General features: G+C 51.3%; 1 protein-coding gene across 3 annotated transcripts in view; it reads right to left on the bottom strand.

Annotated features, from left to right (window-relative positions):
• The window catches only part of PLXNA2 (plexin A2), a 140,319-nt gene that overhangs the window by 31,795 nt on the left and 90,727 nt on the right, over positions 1 to 17,797 (bottom strand). For all 3 annotated transcript variants that reach the window (XM_077190609.1, XM_077190610.1, XM_054648973.2), the window contains exons 10-13: positions 12,211 to 12,411; positions 10,160 to 10,256; positions 9,405 to 9,598; positions 2,438 to 2,589 (exon numbers count right to left, since the gene is read on the bottom strand). In XM_077190609.1, coding sequence (XP_077046724.1) covers positions 2,438 to 2,589; positions 9,405 to 9,598; positions 10,160 to 10,256; positions 12,211 to 12,411 — 644 coding nt within the window. The remainder of the gene's footprint in view (positions 1 to 2,437; positions 2,590 to 9,404; positions 9,599 to 10,159; positions 10,257 to 12,210; positions 12,412 to 17,797) is intronic.

Genomic DNA, 17,797 nt, shown 5'->3' with positions numbered 1-17,797 from the left:
AAGAGCTGGAACGTGCACGTCCTCGTTGCTGCACATCAAAAGGGGCTGCCTGGAGAGACTGCCTTTGGAGAGCAGGGATTGAAGCCTCTCAGCTCCCAGCCTTCCTCTGCCACGTGCTCCTCGCTCTGCCTTTCAAGCAGACATTGCCCCTGCACCTCTCTGCCTGTTATTCCTCCACCTCCTCCTCCTCCTCCTCCTGCAGACTGGCAGCGGGCAGAGGAGCCCACTCTGAGCTCGGGGCAAACAAAGCCTGGGGGTGGTTCCTGGCACCCCAAGGGCAGGAGAGGAGAGGGGAGGTTCTCTCTGCCCAAGGAAACACCAAACACTCAACTCCAGCAGCTGCAGCCCAGCCCGGGCAGGGATGGGTGTGGGACAGGGCACCAGTGACCGGGCACACCTGGTCCCGAGCCCTGCTCAGAGCCAAATCCCCAGCAGGCACCTTGTTACAAAATGATGCATTCGGCGGAGCTGTAGGGTGCTGATTGCCGGGCTAAGTGGCCCTTTCACCAACATTAACCTAATTGCTGGCTGATAGATTGCGGGGCTGGAGCATATGGCAGAGTCATTACAGTCCTGGAATTCAGTCTGCCCACAGAACCCTTAAGAGGGTCCTTTTATCTGTATTCATCTTTAAAAGGCAGCTCTCATGCTAACGCTTGCTGTTATCTGCCCAGGGTAAATGTTTTAATGATGTTAACAAACTTTGAAAGCTCAAGAGCCGTAATTAGAGTCATGATTATAAAATCAGGGTTTCATACCATCAAAGGGGGATAATTTCATAATCTTCCATCCTTTATTTGAAAAATAAAATATAGCAAAGTACTGCTCAGCAGAACAGCCCCAACTGCTTGCAGTGATGGGGTATTGGTGCCATCCCTGCAGCAGCCCAGGCACCCTTCACCCCATGATCCCAAATTCCATCTGCACTGCCCCTCGCTGCTCCAGAGGGGTCAGCAATGCCCCTCCTGCCTTACAGATGGGCATAGAAACGCCAGGAATGGACAAAACCCAACCAACTCCACCACATGCTGCTGGTGACGGGTCCTGGGCCTGCTGGGGTCTGAGTGGGAGCCACCGAATGGGTTTCCCAGCAGAGAAAAATGAATTTCCCAGCAGAGGATGAAGCTGGGGCAGATCTGTGCTCCTGGGACCACCCATGGGACCTTGGCCAGCTCCACACTCACAGTCCTACTGCCCAGGCCACCACCCTGGTCCCAGCAGGAGGTGACACAACCCAAGAGGAGACATCACCTCTTTCTCCTGTCCCACGCAGCACAGATGTCCCCAGACACCCCCTGAGCACCGTGGCTCCCCCAGCCCAGCCCAGCCCCGAACGGCTGCCACGCCGAGGGGTTCCTTTGCCTGTCCCCTGTCCCAGGCCTGCTCTCTAATTTCGGGCTGACATTTTTCTCAGTGAAACAAATGGATTGACTGCAGGGGAGCCCGCTCGGAGCGCGGGGCTGTCAGCGCCTCGCCCGCCTAACAAATGGCAGCTGCAGCCTCGGCGCCGGCGGAATTCCAAGTGGGATGGGGAGGCAGCAGCAGCAGCAGCAGCAAGGTGCTCATCAGCAAAGGTGCTTAGCCAAGCAGGAACCGCGGTGTGCAAGGAAACAGAACATTTAATGCAAGCTTAAAGTGCTGCTTAACCCCTGCAGAGAGAGTCCAGAGTGTGGGGATGTGCGGGGATGTGCGGGGATCCCTTCCCATGCTCCACAGTCCTTCCTGGTGAGGTTTTGGCCTCCTGAGCGTTGGCTGGAGGTCAGGGAGTGTGGGAATCTACAAAATCAGAGGGTTTGGGGAAAGCTGCAAGATGCAGGCCCCAGAGACAGCAGAACTGTGAGCAGAGCCATGCAGCAGCCATGAGATTGGTCAGCAGAGAAATGATTTAAACTGTAGAAAAGCAAAAGCAAACAGAACAATGGTCTGTGTATTAACGCTTGTCTGAATAGCTCTCTAAGCTACAGAAAAGTTTATCTAGTGAGGTATTAAGGAAGTTAAAGCTTAATAATGGAGCTCTGTGCGTTGTGTTTTAAGGCTTACAAGCAGGTATTGTATTCGAAATAAGCGAGCATTGTTTAACCAAAGGTACCTGTGCTTTTAAGTGGTTGGATAGAACTACTGTCAATGTGCTTTTGCTTTGTGTGATTGGTCGAGAAGCTTATAAAGTGAGTTGTAACATTGAGTTCCTAGTCTGCTCCCTAGAATGTGAGCTGCTGGCATCTTCCCATTGTCACAATCATGGAATGAGAGTGATGCTGGAAAATCAAACAGTTCAAGGCAGTTCCACAGCAGCCCCGTCCCGTTCTTGTCTGTAAACAGCCCCCAACCAGCATCAAGGGAGGAGCTCTGGGGGGTGCCCAGAGGAGGGGACAGGTGAGGGGACAGGGGAGGGGACAGGGGAGGGGACAGGGGAGGGGACAGGGGAGGGGACACTCACTGCTCAGCCACCACGTAGTGCTCGGGCAGGGGCGTGCACTGCACCCCGGCCACCTGCACGCCCTGCGCGATCTCCGAGAAGTCCAGGCCCAGGTTCACCCCACGGATGGTCACCCTGGTCCCTCCTTCCGGGGGCCCCGACACCGTCAGGATCTGCAGGGAGACAGGACAAGGTGAGGACATGGGGTGGTGTTTGAGGGCCCCCAGGACGAGGTGAGAATCTTGACTCCATGTTTCAGAAGGCTGATATTATATTATATTATATTATATTATATTATATTATATTATATTATATTATATTATATTATATTATATTATATTAATTATATTATATTTATTATATTATATCGTATCATATCTCATATCGTATCATATCTCATATCGTATCAATAATATCACAATGATATATTAAACCTGTACTAAAAGTAATAGAGAGAAAGGATTTCATCAGAAGGCTAGAAAGGAATGAATAATGAAATCTTGTGACTGACCAGAGAGTCTGACACAGCTGGACTGGGATTGGTCATTAAATAAAAACAATTCACAAGGAACCAATCAAAGATGCACCTGTTGGTGAGAAGCCTCCAAACCACATTCCAAGCAATCAGATAATTATTGTTTGCATTGCTTTTCTGAGGCTTCTCAGGAGTAAAAGCCTTGCGAAAGGATTTTCATGAAATATCACAGTGACAGTGACATCCCCACCACGCCCCTTCTTCAGACCCATCCCTGGTTTGGAACCTCTCCTGCTGCTGCCAGACCAGCCAGGGCCACCCCTCATGGCTCTTCTGGGTGTCCTGGAGGAGCCCAAGGATGCTGAAATCCATCCAAGCCCTGCTCCAAGAGAGGACTCCAAGGTCCCTGAGCTGGCCAAGAGGAGTGGGCAGTGCCATTCCCAGAAATCCTTGCAGAAGGACACACCTGGCTCCTGTCTCCATCCAGAACAGGCTAAGTCACCTTCCAGAAGCAGCCTGGTGATTGGAGAACTTTGCCTTCTGCCTTGGCTGTTCTCTGAATGTTAATGTCACATTTTATTAGTGACTTGGCACCTCAAATGACTTAAAAACGTTAAAGGCTGAGGTGTGTGCTTTCAAGCTGCCTGTTTATAGCCTGCCTCAGCCATAATCATCCCTGCTTCCCTGGACTTGCACTAAGGACAATCTCCTCTTCAATGAGGAGTATAAATTTCAATAATGCATGGTCACAAAATTTGGACCCAGGACTCTCAGACAGTTATCCTGAATCTGCCACCGCTCTGTTGTTGCTCTTGGGTGAGTTTCTAATCTTCCCTGTGCTGCAGTTATTAATAAATAAACACAATCCATAATAATGCAATTTAATTAATTTAATGGATAAATCTTGTTTATGCTTCTTTGTTCCACCCTTGTCTCTGGCAAAAAGCTTGAGCTCTTCGGAACCTTTTCCTCGCTGTTTCCAGATGGATGGGTGGCTTTTTCCACCTCCTCAGGAGTGAGGAACGTGGCCAAACACAAGTGCCCCCATCCCAGTGACCTGCCCCACAGCAGCCCTCATGGGACACCCCTGTCCCCATCACTTCTGTGCTTCCCAGTTCCCCAAAGCATCTCCAAAAAGACACCCAAGGTCTTCAAGAGGGAATCCCACCATCCCCACGTCCACTTGGTTTTTGAACACTGCCAGGGTGAACTCCAGCACTTCCCTGGGCTTTCTGTCCCATTTTTGGCTGAGGTTGTTCCAGCTCCATGCCCCCACCAAGCCACCCCCTCCTTCCTCCACATCCTTTAATTCCCACCTCGCTCTCCCCTCCCCGCCTGCTGCAGGTTTTTAATTTATTCACCACGCAGTGCCTGTTGTGCTGCTGTTCCCTGTAACTCACACCATGGCCTGTCTTGTACCATTTAGCTCCGGGAAGCTCGACGTGCTCATAAACCCACTGCAAAACCAAGCTGGATTGTGTTACACCGAGTCCTGGAGGCCTGGTGGTGTTTACATCACTGCTGGGGAATCACCTGAACTTGGCTGACAGTTACAACTGTCCTTTGCAGCTCTGGATGATGTTAAAATGCATTTACTGGGGCACTTACTCTGCTGTCTCGTTGTCTCATCACTGCTCAAAAAAAAAGAAGTCACTGCTTGCCATTTCCTGAGCTGAGCAGAAGCAGCAGGGCTGAGAGGCCTCCCCGAACAAAGCCCAGCTGATGCTGTATTTTACAAATGTCCTGACCTGGAAAATCCCCAATATGGAGCTCCACTCGACCTAGATTTTAGTGGCCACTAATTGAACAGTTTTGAAGTAACTGTGCCATAAAGCAGCCCCAGGGTTAGAACAGATGCATTCAATTAATTACAGCTGGAGAGATTCAGTCAAAATCGCAGAAAGAAGATAAGTCTTAAAGGTCCCGGTGCACCCAGAGCTGGGCACCCTCCGAGCAGCATCCTGAGCTTCTCATTGGGGTGAGCGTGGGGCACCTCCAGCACAGCCAGCCCTGGTCTGCCTTAATCCCAGCTGGGAGCTGCAGGGCTGCCAGTCCAGATTTCTGATCTGAGACAGACAGGATTAGCAAGAAAGATTCCCCAATTTCAAGAAAATCACTTCACCAGACTGGCTTTTCACTTGGAGCTCTGTGGAGGATGAAAAGGAGCTGCAAAGGACAGCTGAGAAAGAGCAAGGCCATTCCAGGAATTGGATATTTGCTGTTTAGGAATCTGCACCTCTGCTGGAAGTTTTTTCAGGTTGTTTGCTAAACTGAAGCAGCTTGAAAGTCACTGAGATCTGAGCGGGGTGTGGGAGGCAGAATTCTCCTGAGCAGGTCACCTCTCCCCACTGCAGAGACAAATCCCAACCCTGCAATAAGGCTGGGCAGGATCAGGTGTGCAGCCCTGTGTTAGCCCTGAAATGGGCTGGGTACAGGGATGAGGGGGTGGCAGCAGCTCAGTCACCCTCACACCCTGCCCTTGGCCAGGGAAGGGCTGCAGGTGCTCCAGAGCACTTCTCTTATTGCTGCTTTTTACCTGAAACCAAGGTGGGGACCCCCAAGGCTGGAACCCAAAGAACCGCCAGGGTTGGGAACCAAGGAACCGCCAAGGTTGGGATCCAAGGGACCCCCAAGGCTGGAACCCAAGGGACCTGCAGGTTGGGATCCAAGGGATCCCCAAGGTTGGAACCTAAGGGATCCCCCAGGTTGGTATCCAAGGGACCCCCATGGCTGGCACCCAAGGGACCCCCAAGGCTGTGATGCAAGGGATCCCCCAGGCTGGGATCCAAGGGATCCCCAAGGTTGGACCCCAAGGGATCCCCCAGGCTGGGATCCAAGGGATCCCCAAGCTTGGACCCCAAGGGATCCCCCAGGTTGGGATCTAAGGGATCCCTGAGGTTGGGATTGAAGGGATCCCCAAGGTTGGACCCCAAGGGATCCCCCAGGTTGGAACCCAAGGGATCCCCCAGGTTGGGATCCAAGGGACCCCTATGGCTGGCACCCAAGGGATCCCCCAGCCTGGGATCCAAGGGATCCCCAAGGTTGGACCCCAAGGGATCCCCCAGGTTGGGATCCAAGGGATCCCCTGGATCCAGGAGCCCCAGCCCAGTGCCAGAACCTTCCCCTTGCAGCCTGCAGGAGACACAGCTCCAGCAATGAGGATAAATGTTCTCAGTGTCATGTCTTGCTGCTCGAATCTTTCAGCATTTCTGACATGAAGCAACATTCTGCCTGCAGAAGAAGTCAGAGAGGAGCTGGGGCTGGAGCTGCTGGGGCTTTCCCTGCGGAGCTGCAGGGAACTCGCAGCCCTGCACAGCGAGCCCTTGGCATCTGCTGGGCTGCACAGAGACCCCAATCAGCGGCACAGCCCCTGCCCCCTCCCCAAACCCATCCACCTCCATCCTCTTTGTGCTTTTTTGCCGCTGCTCCGAGCCCTGGATCCCGGCTGATGAGCCCAGCGGGGAGGCAGCACATGAGCATTGTCATCCCGGCATGATCCCTCCTTGTCTCTGCCTCAGCTGATGGCACATTCAGAGCCTAATTGTTATCTCAGCAGAGCAACTCCATTATTCAGCCTGACACTGCCCCCCCTTCAGCTGTTTGTTGCGCTGATGTTATATTAATGAGGCCTGCAAATAAATGAATAGGAGATCAGAGCGCCGCTTGTTCGCCAGAAAACTGATTTTTATTTATTTATTGCTAAGGCCACGGGCCGGGTGGAAGTTTGAAGTGGCTGAGGGGACATTGCTGGGGAGGGCTGGACCTCTCACTCAGTGAGAGGACTGCAAATATCCCACTGCTCATTTACTTTTAGAACTATTAAGACACAACCTCCTTATTTATGCATCCCCCGAAGGCACTGGCGCCTGGGAGCCAGGCCCTTGACCTCAGCCTTGTCACAAAGGGTGAACCTGGCCAGATGAAGCAAAAGGAGTGGAAACCAGCCCATATTAAAGGCTCTTTTACTCTGGGTAATCCAGGCTGCAATGTGAGCTCCAGTATGAGAGCAAGCCCTGCTCCCCAGTCCTGTCGCTGCTGGTGCCCAAGGGATGGGGGACGTGGCAGTGCCAGCCTGGACCTGTCAGGGCCAGGGCAGGGTGTCCTCCCATCTGTACAGCTCTGCAGCACTGGGCATGGCAAAATGGTGCCCAAAATCCTGAGAAAACTCAGATACTGGGAAAGGACCCAGCAGCAACAAACGCTGGGAAGGTCTCATGGTCTCCTCCACAGTCTCACTCTGAGGGCTCAGACACAGACCTGGGGATGGAGTCAAGAAATCTGTAACAGCAGAGCTCTGCTCTTTTCTGCTTGGACAGAGCCCAAAAGTATTGCTTTCAAGTTGGACAGTGATAAAACACTTGGTGGCAGTGCCCTGCCTGCAGCCAGCTGCCAGAGCCAGCCTGGCACTGCTCACATTCCAGTCACTTGGTGGCTGGAGCACAGTGCTTTTCCCCTTCTCTGCCCAGCTCAAGGAGGAGCAGATAAATAATTCCAAGATTTCTTTGACTTGACAACTATCTGCATGGTTTATGGGGAAGCAAATCTCAGCAGAGGCTGTTTTGCTTCTTGTAGCACAACCTTGCGCAGCAAAACAGCACTTGGGCAAGAGAAATGTGGGTTCTGCCCAGTGGCAGGGCAAGGGGAAGAACCAGGGGAGCCTTTAAGCATCATTTTATCTCTTGGTAGCACAGCTGGGACTTGGAAAACAAAGAGACCAACCAAGCAGGGAAAGGACAGGCTTCCAACCCTTTTTAGTGCTTTCCCATCCCTGCACAACCAACCACCAGCTCCACTCTGCCCTGTACAAAACACTGCACGAGAGAAATCCTGCACGAGAGAAATCCTGCACAAGAGAAACACCTGCACGAGAGAAATCCTGCACAAGAGCAACACCTGCACGAGAGAAACTCCTGCCCAGCAAAGGTGCACCACTGCAGGCAGAAGGGCCAAGAAATCCCAAAGTCTGGTAATGTCCCTGAGGATGGATGGACCCTCCTCAGCATCATCATTCTCCTGCCAGCCCCACCCAGCCCACAGACAGCAGCAGCCTCTGTGCTTCCTCCTCTCCTCCATAAAAGGAGGTTGATGCCTCCCTCCCACGGGATCTGAGCCAGTTTAGTTAAACCAGTGCAAAAACTAATTTAATTTAAGAGGAGACTTCCACACTTACTTGGGTTTTGATCCAGTTGGCAGGTTTTGGGTGCTGAGCAGCACTGCCAGCAGCACTGGTGTAACAGACAACTCTGATCCTGCTGTGTTACACCTTTTGCAGTGTGGAAACACAGCCAGGGCAAGGGAGGCGTTTTTGGGGGATTTAATTACCTGAGAAACCCAAACCTTCCTTCGTTCCCACCTGACAGGAGTGTCACTCCTCATAGCAGCGTTAACAGAGCGAGTGCAGTTTCACTGCTGAAAATGCTCCTGGGACACATTTTGCATCCCTCAGTGGGCTGAACAGAAATATCAGAACCAGCAACTCCAGACTAATTAGCTCCCTGGTTTAATTAGCATTCCCGCCGCAGTCCGTGGCGGTCACCGCAGCGTGGGTGGGGCAGAGGCTGCACATTAAAAACATCCCAGAAAGTTCTGGAGTGTTTTGCCCACATTTCTCAGGGCCGGGAGGATTTTGGGGGAGCGTGGCAATCACACATCCTCTGAACACAGAGAGAGACACAGCATTTCCCAGGATTTTCCTGGGGAAGGCTGTGAGAAAGCTCGGAGAGAGAATTAAAACAATTCTTACCTTCATTTGCTGCGCCTGTTCTGCACACGTGGAATGGGTTATGGAGATTGTTCACCAAAGGGTGATTTCTTAATTGGACTCAGTGTTTGGATTCACTGACCAATGCTCTTCCCAGGGAGGTGGTAGAATCACCATCTCTGCGTGTGTTTAAAAAAAGACTGGACATGGCACTTGATGCTGTAGTCTAGCATCAAGTGAGGTGTTAGGGCATAGGTTGGACTCGATGATCTTAGAGGTCTCTTCCAACCTCATGATTCTGTGATTCTGTGATTGATTTGGTGATTCTGTGATTCTGTGTAGTACAATATAGTACAGTAGTGTGATATAGTGTAGAGTACAGTAGTATAACAGAGTGTAGTGCAGTAGTATAACATGTATCTACATATAGTATATATCTATCATACGATATAGATATATAGCTATAGATATCTATCTATATACCTATATATATATCTATATATGTATCTATATAGTATATGTCTATATAGATATATACTATACATATATATAGTATATATATACTATATATCTATAGTATATATATACTATATATCCATATATCTATATATCTATATATCTCTATATCTCTAGTATATATACTATATCTCTAGATATTATATATCTAGATAGATATTATGTATATATATATTTAGTATCTTATGACAGAATAAAGCATTTAATCAGCCTTCTGCAATCCTGGAGCCAATGCCATCATCCCCGTCCGGGGCCTCGCTGGCACAGCAGGCAGGAGGGGCCGGGGCCGGGCTCACCTCGGTGATGCGCGGGTTGGAGCACTTGACGTTGTGTCCGGCCCAGTGGAGCCAGGGCAGGGCGCCCGGGGAGCTGCAGTGGGGCCGCAGGGTGCAGCGCCCCTCGCCGCTGCACCAGCCGCAGGCGAAGCGCGGCTCGGCCTTGAGGCACAGCCCGCAGCTCTCGCGCTGCGCCGCGCACTTGTACAGGTGCACTGCGGGACAGGGACGGGGGTCAGCCAGGCAGGGGCTCCTGGGGGGGCAGGTGGGGCTGGGGGGCTCACTCGGGGTGCAGATGGGGCTGGGGGGTTCACTCGGGGTGGAGATGGGGCTGGGGGGTTCACTCGGGGTGGAACTGGGACTGGGGATTCACTCGGGGTGCAGCTGGGGCTGGAGGGGCAGCTGGGACTGGGGGGATTCACTTAGGGTGCAGAGGGGGCTGGGGGATTCCCTTGGGGTGGAGCTGGGGCTGGGGGGTTCACTCGGGACTGGGAGGGTTCACTCGGGGTATAGCTGGGACTGGGGATTCACTCGGGGTGCAGCTGGGACTGGGGGATTCCCTTGGGGTGCAGCTGGGGCTGGGGGCGCAGCTGGGACTGGGGGGGATTCACTCAGGGTGCAGCTGGGCCTGGAGGACTCACTTGGGACATGGCTGGGATTGGGAGATTCCCTCAGGATACAGCTGGGATATCCCCTTGGGGTACAGGTGGGATTGAGGGATTTCCATGGGATGGACACAGTTGGGATGGCCTGAAGCCAATTGAAGCAGATTTTACCTTTCACGTTCTCTGGGTTGTCAATGACGAAGTTCCCGTTCCAAACCACGGCAAAGTCCACCGCCAGGTTGCTGATGTCCATCCCATCATAGAGGTACTGCAGGGTAAGATCCAGAGTGAAATGCTTGGGGAGACAACACTCCCAGACAAAGAGGGTTTTTTGAGAGAAACCATCTTTATTCTCTGCTTAAAAACATCTGCTGGTGCCTCAGACACCACATTTTTACACTTCATCTCCAGGGTTCTGCTTTGAGTCCCTTCTCCTCATCAGGAGGAGATAATTAAATCAGATCTAGTCCTTGTGAGAGGTAACAGATTAATTATTCCACTCGCAGTGGTTGCCCTCGTCACTCTGTCTCTGGCTTACCAACACAGCCCCTCCAGGTAACCAGACTGGGACTGCTGCCCTTGGGCTGCTCCTTGCCCAGTTTGTGACTGACTGGGAGCTCCAGAGCCCCACTGCAGAGCTTTGCAGGTGGAACAGGAAACAGCTGAGCAAAAATAGATGGTGCAGAGCCCCAGCCACTGCCTCAGCCTGCTCCACGATAGCCCTGGCCTGAATCATTCCCCTTTTTATGACATCCTGGGGGCTGTGGCTGAGTGAGGCTGGATGCTGCAGCTGAATTCCCAGTGAATGCTGAAATTCCCATTATCACACCCAGCACTGGCCAGGCCTCTCTCTGGAGCTCTCTTTAGGTCAACCAAGAGCTGCTAAAAAGACTTCAGGAGGTGAGTGAGCATTGCCAACCTCTCTGGGAGGAGGGAGTGGTGATTAAAGCAGGGCAGAGTGCTCTGCCTGTCCCTGGGCAGCAGCTGTGCAGTTTTAACTCATGTTTGACTGTACTGGCTTTTACTAAGCTGGGGTGGAACATGAAGCTGCGAGTCCAGAATGGCCCTCACATCCTCCCCCTACCACTCCCTATCAGCCCAACAGCAATAAAAGTGCTTCTCTAATGCTTATAAATCACTCTGGATAGGAAAAGTACTATGTACTATTAATACATTTATTATCCACCAAGCTGCAAGGTCCAAAGACGGCCAGCAATGTATAAATATCCAGTAAAACTTTTAAAAATTCAAAACTTCATTAACAATTTAAGGCCATCTGCACTGAATATTCAAACGGACCCTGTTGTGCTGCCTAAAACAAACTGACTGTGCCCTTTTTGCCCAGGGCCCTTTCTGAGCACATGGTGAGCAGAGGAAGGGCCACGCTTGTTCCTGCTCGTGAAGGGACATGGGGGGACCCAAATTCGGGCTGTGCATCAGGGTGGGGGTGCCTGCATGTGCCATTTGAGTTTTGGCATCCCAGGGTACCCAGCAGGGTGAATTTGGGATGCCCTGGTGAGGCTGAGCCCTGTCCTGAGGAGGGGATGAGTAACCCTGCCCTGCTCCTGGGCAGCATCCCCTCTCCAGGGCAGCATCCCCCGGTGATTCCTGTCTCCACCCGGTGATTCCCCTCTCCTGGCAGCATCCCCTGGTGATTCCCCTTTCCAGGACAGCATTCCCCAATGATTTCCCCCTCCAGGGCAGCATCCCCCGGTGATTCCCCTCTCCACCCGGTGATTCCCCTCTCCTGGGCAGCATCCCCCGGTGATTCCCCTCTCCATCCCGTGATTCCCCTCTCCTGGCAGCATCCCCCGGTGATTCCCCACTCCAGGGCAGCATCCCCCGGTGATTCCCCTCTCCACCCGGTGATTCCCCTCTCCAGCCCCGCTCTCTCTCTCTCCCCCCCGGCACTTTCCCTCTCCCCCTCCTTCCCTGCTCTCCAGCACCGCTCTATTCATCCAGCCACCGTGACCTGGGATTTGACAGCTCCCCGATAAGGGGTCTGTGATTCTCCTTATCTCCCCGTGTGTGAATTAGCCTGCCTCAACACCTCCTGCATTCCCTCCTCCTCCCCTTTCCCTGGCTGACCCCCACCGGCGGCCAGGGCACTCCAGATCCAGCATCTCCTCCCCGCGGGCGTTCTCCCACCTGGGATTTAGGATTAGGGAGATTTTCCCCCCTGCCCGGGCGCTGCCAGCCCTGCCCGTGCTGCTCTCACCCACCGAGCTGTTCTGGCACTGCACGCTGGAGCTGTTGAAGCGCAGGGCGGGCACCCTGTGCACGATGCCCTGGATGCTGAGCACGCACTCGTAGCCCCTCTGGCCCGACTGGGGCTGCGGCAGGTTCCGGGCCTTCAGCGTGATGGGCTTCACCTCTCCCACCGGGATCAGGATCTCCTCCGTGGGGAACAGCTGGGGGCAGTCCTGGGAGGCAATGGGAGAAGGTGGGAGGTCATGGAGGGGGTGTGCGGGTGATGCTTTAGCATTTTAGCTTTTATATTTGTTATATTTGTTATATTTGTTATATTTTTTTATATTTTATATTTTATATTTTATATTTTATATTTTATATTAATATATTTTAATATTTTATAGCTTACATATTTATATATTTATATATTTTATATTTATATATGTATATTTTTATATTTTTATATTTAATATTTTTATTTTTTATATATTTCTTTTATATATTTTTATATAATTGTAATCGTGCAATTCTGCAAATCCTGCAAAATTTGGAGTGCATGACTCCAAACTCCATACTTATATTTTTTATGTTTCTCTTTTTTTTATATATAATTGTAATCCTGCAATCCTGCAAGATTTGGAATGTATAACTCCAAACTCCATACTTATATTTTTTATATTTTTCTTTTTTTTATATATAATTGTAATCCTGCAATCCTGCAAAATTTGGAGTGCATGACTCCCAACTCCATACTTATATTTTTTATGTTTCTCTTTTTTTTATATATAATTGTAATCCTGCAATCCTGCAAGATTTGGAATGTATAACTCCAAACTCCATACTTATATTTTTCATATTTTTCTTTTTTTTTTTTAAATATAATTGTAATCCTTCAATTCTGCAAATCCTGAAAAATTTGGAGTGTATAACTCCAAACTCCATACACAGTGTGAGTTTGGAGTTATATATATATAATATATGTAGTTATATATATAATGCTGCTCTCCAATTTTGGTCAGACACAACAATTCCTCTCCAGGCCTGGCAATCAAGGACACCTCAGTGTTTCAGGCCCTGAGAGATGTGAACAGAACCATGACACCTTCCCATCCAACGCATCTGTGACTCTGTGAAACACCATTGCACAGATATCCAGCTCACCCAAGCACGAACAGAATGTCTAAATGAAACCCTGAGATGGACCACAAAAAATGACTTATCAGCTGCTGGTAACTGTGTGACATCCCTCCCATGAGATCTCAACATCCCAAACATTATCTCTGCACAACACACTGGGAAATACAATTTTCCTCCAATTTCTACAGCAGGAGCTGCAACACCTCTGACCATCAGCTGTATTTACATTCTGCTCAGCTCTAATTTGCTTTGATCTAATGGAACAAGGTACCTAAGTACCTGTAAGCACCTGACACTGAGTGATTAATCCCCAGCTAAAGCAGGAGTTTAGAACAAACACGTCCGTCTCTGTTCCTTCTGCCAAATCCCAGAGTGGCATCCCGAGCCCCTGCAGCCTGGGGATGAAAGGCAATCGTGCTAATGGCAATGCCAGGAGCCATCCTGCCCAGGATGTTTGTCCAGGGAGAAAATCCCCGTCCCCAAGGCAGGCAGCTCCCAGCCAGGGCCAGGGGAAGTGTTTCACCATGGCTCAAACCAGCTGTAAATGAGAAACAGCTGCTCTGCTCTGGAGCAGCCGCTCACTCAAACTGCAGCCTCGTAAACCTTTTTAGTGGCACTTTTCCGTATATATATTTTATTTTATTCCTAACAGGGACTTTCACGGATTAACAGCCAAGAGTGATTTCCAACTCCATCAGCTGTGCTGGGGAGGGAAGGGAGGCCCTTTCCTGCAGAGGAGAGGGTTCACAGGCTGGGAGGGAGGGAATGGCATTCCCTGCTTCCCACTGACCCTGGCACCCAGACCCAGCCCCAGCTCACCACCAGCAAACTCCCTGGATTCACAGCATTTTCCATCCAGCTCTTCCAGGCTGACTCTGCACATTCCCTCCTCTCCTGAAGCACCACTCACCTGTGCTACCTTCCACTCACCACCTGCCTGCATGGAAGGGTTTGATTCACCCCAAAGTCCCATTGAGCTCCAGCAGAGGGGCCCAGCCCCGAGGGCTGGAAGGAAAAGCAACCCAGAGCTGCAGAATCCTTTACCCCATTACAACTGAAAACAAAAAATCTCCACTTGCATCACCAGTGGGAGAACTTCAGTGCACAGTCCTGAAAATAATGAATATGTTATGGACCATTATCCCTCCTGGCCAGCTCAGTCCGTGAGGAGACTGCTAAGGAAAGGCTCCTTCCTTCCCAGGCACAGGAGGGGACTCCATCCCACATCTGCTCCCTGCTGCTGGAAGTGCTGGCAGCAAAAACTGCTCTGCCATCATTAGAGACGAGTGGGGCAAAATAGATTTAATATTTTTTTCCCATTCCTTTGGTTCCAGAGGAAGGAAAATGTCACATTGGAGCTGTGGGGAAAGCGAGGCAGGCGCAGCCTGAGCAGGAGTGAGGCAGCCCCTCTGTGCTGGCTGGCAGTGATCACACCAACAAGGGATCTGCATTTGGGGATGCAGGGATCTGTAGGAGGATGCCAGACTCCAGCAAAGCCAGGATGCCCGTGGGCAGCCAGGCTGCTGCAGGCAGTGGCTGCTGAATTTCTCAGCTGAGCGAGAGGAGCTGCTGGGGCTGGGGAGGGCCCGGCTCAGCTCGGACCCTGCACGTCCTGTGGAGCCCCTGTGAGCATTTCCAGCCCTGGGGAAAGCTCAGCTTTCAGGGCTTTTCTTTTTCCAATTTGTTTTTTAAATTGCTGCCTCAGTGATGTGCGCCCACGGCCCTGCACAGCCACATCCCTGCACAGCCACATCCCTGTACCCCAAATCCCTGCACAGCCACATCCCTGCACCCCAAATCCCTGAAAACTCATGTCTCTGCACCCAAATCTCTGCACAGCCACATCCCTGCACCCCAAATCCCTGCACGGCCATGTCTCTGCACCCAAATCCCTGCACAGCCACATCCCTGTACCCCAAATCCCTGCACAGCCATGTCTCTGCACCCAAATCCCTGCACAGCCATGTCTCTGCACCCAAACCCCTGCAGAGCCACATCCCTGCACCCCAAATCCCTAAAACCCCATGTCCTTGCACCCCAAATCCTGCACAGCCACGTCCCTGCACCCCAAATCCCCAAAAACCCAATTCCCTGCACCCCAAATCCCTGCACAGCCACATCCCTGTGACCCAAATCCTTTCAAACTCAAATCCCTGCACAGCCCCATCCGCACTGCCCCATCCCTGCGCACACAGCCCTTCCCACAGACCCTGTGTGGTTTGTCCCTCCACCACCTCTCTCAGCTGTCCCTGGTGGAGCAGCCACTGCTCAGGTAAATGACTTTGTCAGGGGTTTACCATCAGCAATGATTTTGCCAGGGGTTTACCATCAGCAATGATTTTGCCAGGGCTTTATTTATCATCAGCTGGGCAGTGCCTCTGTCCATGCTGATCCCCTCCACAGGAATCTCCCAGGCCTGGAAGGGGCTGGCAGCACCAGCCCTGCTGCTGGGCTGGGCTCTGTGGCTCTGGCCAAGGCCCCTCCTCGTGTCCCCGCTGTGTCAGGCTCAGCCTGGGCGCCCCATCCTGGTTCCCTCCCCGGGAAGAGCTGGAAGCACCCAGAAAACACCGAATAAAGGCGGTGGAACACACACAGCTTGTTCCATAATCAGTTTACTTTGTTTTTTAATTCATGAGAGGTAAATCCTGCAGCGAGTTAGAAAGGCCATTATTGCCTCCTCTCTCTAAACAAACAGGCAGAATCCTCTCATTATCCTCCTTGACTTCCCCGAGCCAGAATAAACAGGGATCAGATCTGCTGCAGGAAGACAAGGCTGGGTGCCTGAGTGGCACAGACTCTCGGGGAATGTTCTGCCTGTGAAGTATCAGCACACACAATTTACAAAGACATTTTATGCTTCTCCAACACTTTTTAGCCTCAAAGACTCCAAGGTCTATAAATACCTTAAAGACCCACGTTCTGCAGCTGTCTCTGGAGCAGAACAGAGCACCCATGGTTATTATTTGTGTTTAACCGAGCAGTTTTAGTAGGTCAAACCTCTTTGCTCTTATTTGGAAAAAAAAAATTGCCTAGAAATGGCAGGCAATTCTTCTGACTACAGGATTTAGCCCAAATGGCAGAAAATAGACTGTTTCTGTACTTTTCATCTTCAAAAAACCCCCGCAAACTCTCCACAAATGTTAACTTGCCGCCCGTTATTTTAAAGTTATAAACATAACCCAATCTGGCACGTGAATGTAAACCCCTGGTTCACAGTTGTGTTCCCAATGATATAAATTACAGTCCCTGTCACTCATGGAAACACATTATCCTTCATTTATGCCACTGGAAGGGAGAGCAGCCCCTGTTCCTTGGAAACCAGACATGAAAGGAAGGCAGCTGGAGCCCAGCCTGGTGAGTTCCTAACCCACACCATCAGCCCTGAGCCCTAACCTGGCTGTTCTCCATCACTTGGGGAGGCAGGGGGATGTTCAGGACCTTCCCCTCCTGTGAACAGCCCGGAGCTGAGGCAGGAGCAGCTCCCTGGCCCGGGTTACAGGCAGGAACTGCTCCCTCTGCTCCTGCAGCCCTTCCCTCCTGCCTCCCTCCCTCTGAACACCAACCATCCACAGCACGGATGATAAAAGCACGGCCACGGCTCAGAGCTGAGGGAATTTTGCTGAAACCAGGCTTTTTGCTCCTATTTCAGGCAAAGGCATCTCCCCAAAGTGAGGTGTGACCCTGCAAAGTCATTGGCTGCCTTTGGTGGCCTGAGCTGCGGCTCTGAGTCACCTCCAGCACATCTCAGCCCTGCTGGGATGGGGATTGCCAGGACAGCTCTGCAGGGCTGATTTTGTTTTGTTTGGTTTCCTTCAAGGCACATCGAGCAGCACTCAGCACCCAAGGGCACAGCCAGGGGCAAGGGCGTTGCCACAAAATCAGTGGGAATTCAAAGGAGCCCCAAGGGCACAGAAATCCCCGGATCTGGAACTCTCTGTCCCCAGATCAGCATTCCCCTGTGGAAATGGCATTATCAGCACACGCTGGACATCAAAGAGGGACGGGCTCTCACATCCTGGGGAGCTAAGAGGATTTATTTGGTTCTAGCTCTCCTCTGGGGTGGGGTGTGAGGATGTTTATGAATCCACATTTCTCCTCATTTAGAGAGAGACATCATAAAACCTCACACACACACACACACACATGCCAAACCACATCAGGCACATTAAAATGACATCATGGGCTTGATCTGGGGTTTTGTAAAGTGGGACAATCAGTGCTCCACACCCAGGAGAATTTCTTGGAGAAATCCTGATTTAGCGGGGGCAAGGTCTGAGCAGGCACCTTCTGCTGACAGTGAAGGCTCTGACCAGGAAAAGGATGGGAAAATAATTGCTTCTGTAATAATTAGCTCCTAAAGAATTGGCTACCTGGAAATGGAGACCTCAGATGGTTCCCCCATGTTAGAAATTCCCAGCAGAGGGAGAACATCAGGAGCAGCCAGCTCTGTCCTGCAGGATCCCCCTGCTGCAAAGGCTGTGG

This window comes from Agelaius phoeniceus, chromosome 25 (genome assembly GCF_051311805.1).
Source record: "Agelaius phoeniceus isolate bAgePho1 chromosome 25, bAgePho1.hap1, whole genome shotgun sequence".
NCBI classification, from domain to species: domain Eukaryota; kingdom Metazoa; phylum Chordata; class Aves; order Passeriformes; family Icteridae; genus Agelaius; species Agelaius phoeniceus.
The sequence above is the reverse complement of the archived record's forward strand: the minus strand, read 5'-3'. Positions and strand labels throughout refer to the sequence as shown.